The sequence below is a fragment of the Rhagoletis pomonella genome, unplaced genomic scaffold, assembly GCF_013731165.1.
Source record: "Rhagoletis pomonella isolate Grant_MI unplaced genomic scaffold, Rhpom_1.0 Rhpom_scaffold_06815, whole genome shotgun sequence".
Taxonomy (NCBI): Eukaryota; Metazoa; Arthropoda; class Insecta; order Diptera; family Tephritidae; genus Rhagoletis; species Rhagoletis pomonella.
The window spans coordinates 1-8,936 of NW_023465349.1; the positions used below are offsets into that span (position 1 = coordinate 1).

General features: G+C 35.0%; 2 protein-coding genes across 2 annotated transcripts; both read left to right on the forward strand.

Moving 5' to 3' along the window:
- The first annotated feature begins 16 nt into the window (after nt 1-16).
- On the forward strand, nt 17-4,528 carry LOC118755616 (saccharopine dehydrogenase-like oxidoreductase). Its single transcript, XM_036490443.1, has 5 exons — nt 17-208; nt 282-474; nt 3,668-3,814; nt 3,907-4,245; nt 4,319-4,528. Exons 1-5 carry the CDS (start codon nt 91-93, stop codon nt 4,425-4,427), a joined length of 906 nt encoding a protein of 301 aa, XP_036346336.1. The 5' UTR covers nt 17-90; the 3' UTR covers nt 4,428-4,528.
- Nucleotides 4,529-5,923: 1,395 nt separating this feature from the next.
- Nucleotides 5,924-8,436, forward strand: LOC118755617 (saccharopine dehydrogenase-like oxidoreductase). The gene is made up of 4 exons (XM_036490444.1): nt 5,924-7,609; nt 7,671-7,796; nt 7,878-8,112; nt 8,191-8,436. Exons 1-4 carry the CDS (start codon nt 7,490-7,492, stop codon nt 8,385-8,387), a joined length of 678 nt encoding a protein of 225 aa, XP_036346337.1. The 5' UTR covers nt 5,924-7,489; the 3' UTR covers nt 8,388-8,436.
- The last annotated feature ends 500 nt before the right edge of the window (nt 8,437-8,936 follow it).

An 8,936-nucleotide genomic window follows, 5' to 3' on the forward strand; every position in this document is an offset into this window, starting at 1 on the left:
CGTTTTTATGGCGAGGTGGTGGTAAAAGCCTGCATTGAAGCTGGCACTCATCATGTGGATATCAGCGGTGAGCCACAATTTATCGATGGCATGGCTGTGAAGTATCATGAATTGGCTAAGGAGAAGCACGCCTATGTAGTGTCGGCCTGTGGATTTGATAGTATACCTGCGGAAATGGGTGTGGTCTTCGCAGAACGTAATTTTCCAGGTAAAATTCGCAATTGAAGTTAACTACAAACATCCCGTGTTGCTTACTGAGCCCGGCATTTAATTTTTCGCAGGTACTGTGAACTCCATTGAAACATACTGGGAGAATACCGTCGATTTCAAAGAGGGTGAGTCAAAAGCAATGCTGCATACCGGTACTTGGGAGAGCCTTGTGCATGCGGTGAGCAATGCCAAGGAGATAATTGCACTCGCAAAACAGCGGAAGCCCAAAGATTATCCAGAGTTGAAGCCGGCTTTGAAAGTGCGGTGAGTGAGAATATATACTGCTACATATAGAAGTATAAAAGCTATAGAAGTATAGCCAAAGTGGAGAAGCGCGATACTACGCACTTGGCGAGTTATAAGTCAGTTAATAGTTAAACAATTAGCAACAATCAAAGCGACACAGCATCAAGTCAATGTCTGGTATGGAAATATTAGAAAAAAGTGTATGAACAAAAAAAGCTAGCAGAAACTAAAAGCTCTCTCGCGTATTTAGGCCCCTTCTGTTTAAATTAGTAATATATTAGTTAATAATTACTTGTTAAGAAACAAAACTCCAGTAATTTAAGAGAGGCATTTAATTTCGCAAAAATTAAGATTCACGCTGCCGACACTAGTACATATGTACATATGTACTTACAAATATATTTTTATAATATGGCAAGTTGGCTGATAAGACATACCGGCATTCCGACAGACGTAGATATTTCTGTATTTAATCTTACATATTTCTGTATATACATATGTATGTACATATGTATTTACAATAGACATACGAATTTTTTCTAAAATTAAATATATCTACATATGAGGATAGGAGGAGGTAGGAATGATGAAAAAGCAATAAAAATTAACTTTTTGTCAAAATTTGGAAAAACATTGCACCTCAAAAAAATACATACATATTTATATGTATGTACATTAGACTGCATCACTCTCCATACGAAAAAAAATCGATACTGTTTTTCTATTGGAATTATAAAATCGATTATGTTTTAAGACTCGTATCAAAATATTTCGGAAAAATTTTAAGATTTACGAGAACTGGACCTATTTGAAAATACCTCCAAAAATTTAGTTTTTTTTAAATTTTTTGAAAAAAAAAGAATCACTCAGATCACAAAACAGCTTAGGCTTAAAAAATTTGCATAAGAGTATTAAAAAAAATCCAACGGAATCATAATAAAATTTCTTATGCTGTTTTTGAACTTTTTTCAAAGTTTGTTTTAATAAAAACTTGAATGACTCCGCAAAAACTTTCCGGTCTTTTTAAAATAAACTTATTCAAAGTATGCAAGAGATAGGTAAGATGAACTGATACCTTAGAAGTCTAAATCGGTATAGTTTTGGCTCAGTTATTCAAGTTTTTCTCAAACCAATCTTTGAAAAAAATTAAAAAAACAGCACCAAACATCTCATTATTATGATTCCGTTGAAACAATTTTTCAATATTTTATGCGCGTTTTTTAAGCTTAAACTGTTTTGTAATCTAAGTGGATTTTTTTCAAAAAATCATAGAAGAAACAATTTTTGTTTATAAAGAAACTAAATTTTTGGAGGTATTTTCAAATCGGTATGTCGGTGGAAGTCTGCAAATATAATCAATTTTGTAATCCCTGTGGAAAAAATGCAATTTTTTTTGGTGATGCAGTCTAATTTACATACCTATGGGTCATGGTGGAATTATACAAGGTGTTGTACGTAGTGACAGCTCATGTCGACGGCTCCATTACAAAAGGTTGTAATATGGAAGAACGAGAGAAACGGGAAGAAAAGAAGCACGCTTTGCGAAGTAGTACGAAATTTGGTACTCTTTCATATCAAATTTTGCATATAAATAGTAACAAACGGTATATTATGATAAGCTAAATTTGCGAAAGTAGTATATATTACGTAGCACTTATGCAATAAATGGTAATTTAGTTTATTAAACACAATGTCCTATAATTATAGTCAAACTTCCAAAACCGCTTGGGGGTCTAATTTTTACCCGAAAATACTATAAGATGATTGATATAACTTACAAAAATTTCGCCATCAAAAAATTAGTGGTGACCCCGAGTCGTTACAACATGACGGAGTCGACAAAAGGGCGCATCGACGGATGGGGAAAATATTTCATCGAACAAAATGCCAACGAAAGATGTGGAGCTTGTATCGCAATGCAAGCTGCGACCGTTCTGAACTGAGATGCCAAACAAATGGTTTCTACAAATTGAGGCCACCTTTCCGTCGTACAAGACCACATCTTATGTCCGGAAATATAATCTGGTCCTCTCAGCAATTAGCAGCGATGCTTTAAAGGAAGCTGCGGATGTTTTAAAAGCCGTACCAGCTCAAGACCGATATATTAACCTCAAAAGTCAACTACTGTCACGTTTTACTGATTAAGCCGACCCACATAGGGTATTTGGCTGATTTTAGGCCTTTGGAGAATACACAAAGCCAATGTTTTTTGTCGAATTAATGATTTTAATTTTTAATTTAATTTTGTCAACGAATAAGAATAAAGTAAATGTCAAAGAATTGTTCAGTGATTGCAAATCAGTTTTGGAATAGGGAATGAGGTAGTTTAGTTTTTTTAAAGGCGGTAAAATGTAGTTTTTTTCAAGAGGGAAACACCGATTTTGCTAAGGGAGCCAAGATGGCAGATTAGAGCGAGAACGCTGTCAATATCCAACACCTTGTATTATTCCACCATGCCTATGGGTGAAAAGGTGCCAAGTCCATTTTTTTTTAAGTTGTTCGGGAGAGACGAAAAATCGATGTAGCTTCGTATTACCTGCCATTCTGCATTAAAATTTAAATATTGGAAAAAATTGCCTTGGCACCTTATCACTTCTAGGTAGCGATATCTATATATGTACATATGTACTTTGTGTATGGAAACTTCCATGTTTTGTTCCAAATTTTTTTGACTGGAATTTTTCCAATGATTCGAATTTTTAATACATACAGTATCGGTTATATCATTAGCACCTCAATTTAGAAGTGACAGTTTTTGCCACTTATGTTTATTTATTTATTTTGAGGAAGTGTTAATTAAAATACAGTTAATTCTCCAAAAAAAACTTTTAAACTCCAGTTTAAAACTTTGTAGAAAAAAAATAAAATAAACACATTTTCATCCAAATTTCAAACTTTTTTCTCAGAACTGCTAGAATGTTTTCGAATATACAGTCTTGTAGCCCATTAAATTTTAATGTTATAATGTGCATATTTCAAGTGACTAAAAATTATAGTAGATTTTTTTTTATTTCATTTTGCTTCGGTTTCTTCCATATAAAAATAAATTGTATTTATTCCTTATATGAAAGCAACTGCGGCAAAAAATTTGTTATATGACTAATGTACATAGATATGTACCGACGTGTATATGTATAAGTATTGAATAATATTGATTTATACACCATTTAATATTGTCTCTGATTACTTCATACATATTTCGCCCCCATAGCCGCTACCCGCATAAGGTGCCTACACTTGAAAGCTACTTTGTACCCGTAATGGGTGGAGATCGCCATATCGTTACAAACACACAACGTTTATGGTTTGAGAATGAGGAAAAGCGTCCAATACAATTCGAAAATTATGTTGGTTACAAGTAAGGTTCAGCTCAAACTTTCAATCATAGCAAAATCAATTTCTAACATTTTTTTTACTACTCTTTTCTTGCCTCGCAACATAACACTGAAGGTCGCTACTCAACGCCATCTTAACGCCCCTTATAGTGGTGTTAATCTCTCTGCTGTCGCAATTCAATTTTACGCGCAACTTACTTTTGAAATATCCACAAATTTTCTCTTTGGGCCTCATATCACCCGATGGGCCAACGCAAGCCACTATGGAATCTCACTTCTTCCAAATGCTTTTCAAAACTAAAGGCTGGACCAAGGCGCAATCGCTGAGTGAGCAACCTAAACAGCAGCTATGGACACGTGTATCTGGTCGCAATCCTTTCTATGCCATGACTGGTGTGGCTATGTTGGCAGTAGCGAAGATTATTTTGCAGGAGACGGACAAGTTGCCTGGAAGGTAAGGAGGGAGAGAGAGAGAGAACGAAAATAGCAGACATTTCTGAAGCTAAAATATTTTATTTCTATTTCAGTGGTGGCGTGATCTCTCCTGGTTATGCTTTCGCCAAAACTAGCCTCATTGAAGACTTGGAGAAGTACAAATACGGCATGAAGTTCGAGGTACTGAAGTTGGAGGCGTAGTTGTTTAGAAGCCAGTAAATAGTGTGGATTTAATACGTTTTTTTTATTATATTTAAAATAAAGATAATACACACCCTGCGAGAAATAAACACAAAACTTAATACAGTAAAAAAAAAATTTTATAAGAATCTATATATATCTTCGAAATTCTCCCAGCAATATACTGGACAGATATTTATGCTCCTTTCATACGAGTATTTTGTAATTACATTCAAACTTTTCTAGACCTAGCAAACGAATTCACTAGAGGAAAAGTAAGTTATTTGGTAATTGATTGCGGCGAGTTCAGAAACGGATTAGAATTGGAATTAACATTTTTTTACTTTTCTTTAATAAATCTTAATAAGATATGCACGGCCTGCTTTGCCGAGTGGTTAAAGGTCCGCTATACCAATCGGTAGAACCTAGGTTCGATTTCTGGTTCACATACATTCGGGCAGTGTTTTTGTTTATAACTTTTAGTCGGATATCTCTAAAATTAAGACACTCAGCTCGTTGTTCCGATCAGTTTAGTATAATTTTTTACAAGTCTATGAACTAGAATCGAGATTTCGTCCTATGATTTCTAGCCAATCAAAGGAACTGGAATTTAATTTCTGTTTCTATACTAATCCCTAGAGAACAACCCCAATTCCATTGCTTCGGATTCATTCACCTTCGCCTATTTGTCAGTTCCCTCATTGCTCTCAATGTTCGGATGCATATATCCAAGTTCGAACAGGCTTACAGTTTTTTTTTTTGTCGGATGGGATCATGTTTAAATGTCACCATAATGCCCATTACACGTTTTTGAACGGTGCGTTTACTAGAGCTACCAATACACATTTTTAGCAAAAAAAAAAGCATTGTGCACGTAAAAAATTTTCGATGTTAACCAATTTGTGTGGCTAGGGAAGCGCAGTAACCCACGAATGTAAAAACGTTGAACGTGTCAGCTGACACGATCTATCTTATGGCATCTGCGTGTTAACAAAAACTCACCACCTCTCTTTCTATCAACAGCACACTTGTTATCTTTCTCCGTACCTCTAAGCTACGCTACGTATACGTTCGTGGGTAACCGCGCTCTAAGGCGAGACGCGATATAAATTCCTCAGTCGTTATCTCGCGCCAATCGACAGCGAAGGCACTAGGCTCAATGGAATGAAGTTAGTACAGTATTTCCCGTATATATGCATCATCTAAAATGCACGAGATGTGGTTTCCGATTGGTCTATGTGTAACTGAACCGTCACGAACGACTACTGCCAAATAATACATTTTCATTTAAAATAGGAACAAATTGAGTTATCATTTATCACGGTGATCAAGAAATGCAATGCTATAAATTACAACATTAATTTAATTATTTAAATATCCAGTGATGAGAATTTGTGTAACAGCATCTTTTAGACTTTTTAAGTAAGACCGACGATTCATGTAATTAATCTTATGGCGCTTTCGTTTCTACAAAAAATGTTGCCTTCTCATTTCCGTCTTCTTAGTATTTGTGCTTTGAGGAAAGACCCAAGTCAGAATCATTTCCAAGGAAATGCAAACGCGTTGAATATTTTTAAATCCATTAAATCGAAAATCGATTAATCGAGCCCGTCCGTTACGATTTTTTGCCGATTTTTAGTTTCAATTCGTGAATCGATTCAAAAAACTTGAACAAATCAATAATGAACATCGATTCGTAAATTGATTCAAAAAACTTGAGAATCGACATACGGGTTTTCCTCAATTGATGCATATTAATCTTTGGTTTGCCCTAGAAAACCGATAGAATTTCAAAGAAATTTAAATTTGAGTCTGGTACAAAAAATTAGGGCGATTTAGCGTCTTCAAATAAAATATTTTTTTATATTCGTAGGGAAAACTTGTGAGTCGAGCCCCTCCCGCCCCTACCGGACTACGCCCATGATTATGTCGTTGTCTTAATATATGTAGAAAATCCTTATTTTTCCAGAAGTATTTAACTTATAGCTTTTAGATAAATGCAGATATTGAAACCATTATGAACAATGTATGTTTTAAAAAATTACTTACAATAAATATTTGCAATTTCAATGTTGTTGTTTTTGATGTAGCAAGTTTAGGAAAAACCCGTTCAGACGAGCAGCTAAGATTGAAAGGTTTGATGATTTTGATTCTTGCCGTGTAGCTCTTAAAAATGGTCGAAAGGATTTTCTTCTGGCTACGTAGAAACACTTTAATTCTCTTCAAGATCACCGTGTTATTTGTATAAATAAATGTGCGACAAAATCCAGAACCTGTACAAGTGGTTCACAAGATAATTTCAAAATGAAAAATTAATTTCCAGAGTTTATAAACGGGAAGATGACAAATTTGTCACTGCTTTTGGGTACAATTTAAAAATATACAAACTTTTAACTAACCTCCCCTCACTGGACACTGCAGATTAAGAGGACGTCTACATAAGCTGCGAATCTGATTTTAATATCTTTCCTGAAATCTTTGGGAATAAAAAATGTGTTGTGATAAGTGGAGGGCACAATAGACCCACTAGGTCGCGGTGTATGCCTCATTAATTTATCTATATATCTTATCAAGAAAGGGGACATTTTCTTTAAATATTTTAGAGCTTATAAGCGGGAAACACTGTAACTACATACACATACATATTTATAGCAAAGACTTTCACTAATGTTTTGTTTATCTTTTGTTGTGTTATTCAATAAGTAATTAGATAACGGCATTACAATATCTGGTTCGTCCGCAAGTCATGCATACAGAAGCTTTTATAATAGATATATTTATGTACATATAAAAACGTTCATATAAACCTTTAGAATTTCCAATTTAATAACTAAGTATGTATGCTTGCATGTACATATGTATGTTTTAAGCTCTAACTGAGCGATTACTAGGGGCACTTTTGGACTGAGCTTAAGTCACCTCGACTACAACAATGCTAGTTATTAGATAGGTAGTCGTCCGACAACCAGTTGCTGAGAATACAAGTTCAGTCACAACGCAGCCGTCAAACAAATCTCGATTTAAATCTGAAAAAATCGATCTAAATGCAAACATAAAGACGCACTAAGTTAAAAGTGTTAAAGATGTCAGCGAAATTGGATGTTGTAATCTTCGGTGCCACCGGTTTTACAGGGCAAATTGTGGTGGAGAAGGCGTCAGAGATATTGCAGGGCCTCAGCTGGGGCATTGCGGGCCGTAACAAGGTAAACATTGATACTTATTCAAACAAGGCGATGCTAAAGTTCATTTAACATAATTGCGTAGAATAAGCTGGAAAATGTGTTGAAAACTGCAGGTCAGGCAACTGGCAAAGATTTAAGTGCGATACCGATTATCTTGGCAGATGTAGACGACCGGCTATCGATTGAGCAAATGGCTAGGAAATGCAAGGTCAGTGTGAACATTTTCAGCAAAGTTACATAAATTTAAAAAGATTTGCGTGTTTTTTCTCATTTTAATTTTTTGCTTAAGTTACTAATCAATTGCTGTGGCCCATATCGGTTCTATGGCGAGGTGGTGGTTAAGGCCTGCATTGAAGCCGGTGCGCATCACTTGGATATTAGCGGCGAACCACAATATATAGACGGCATGCAAGTGAAATATCATAAATTGGCGCAAGAGCAGCAAATTTATGTGATTTCATCGTGTGGCTTCGATAGCATTCCAGCCGAAATGGGTGTAGTGCATGCAGATCGAAATTTTCCAGGTGGGACCATTGTGGGGGATATGTGACTGGCATTACGATTACTTTCACTTCTGTAATTACCTCCAATTTATTCCTTAGGTACTGTAAATAGCTGCGAAATGTTTTGGGAAAATATTCTTGATTATCAAGACAAAAGCTCCAAAGCTGTTTTACATGCCGGCACGTGGGAAAGCGCTATTCATGCTATGGCTAACTTCAGCGAAAGCCAAAGATTGCAACGTGCTTTGGGTGACAATAAATTGCCAGATTTGCAGCCGAAACTCAAATTTTGGTAAGGTGGGAAGCTTTTATTTTAGATTATAGGCAAAAATTGGAATGTTACTGATACAGATTTAACATTTGGAGATCTAAACCTAACTTGGTGGAGGGAGTGAACATTTCATACCACATCATGCACATCAAAGCTATTAAAACTGATATAATGTACGCACTTTCCTGAAAGAATTGCAATTTTTTTAATATCTAAAATATTTAATTACCGAAATTTACTAAATTTTTTCACTTACAGTGGCGAAAATATAAATAGGGAAGAGACATTTTAGTATTATTTAGCTATATCCTTTACTTCTATTTGATGTTTATTATGTTTTTATGAAAGTGTAACTCGTTATCTAACAAAAACATGTAAGTCAAAATTTCAAACTTTTCAAAAAGAGATATTTTTTTTGTAAGTAGCTTTGTAGCCCATTAAATTTTAGTGCAATGAAGTGCAAGGAGCTAGTACTTACCGTTGATTTTTGGCATTTTTTTGTGTGGAAAAGGTGTGAAAATTCGTCGAGTTGTTATAAATGTTCAGTTTAAAATTTTGATTTACATGGTTTTTT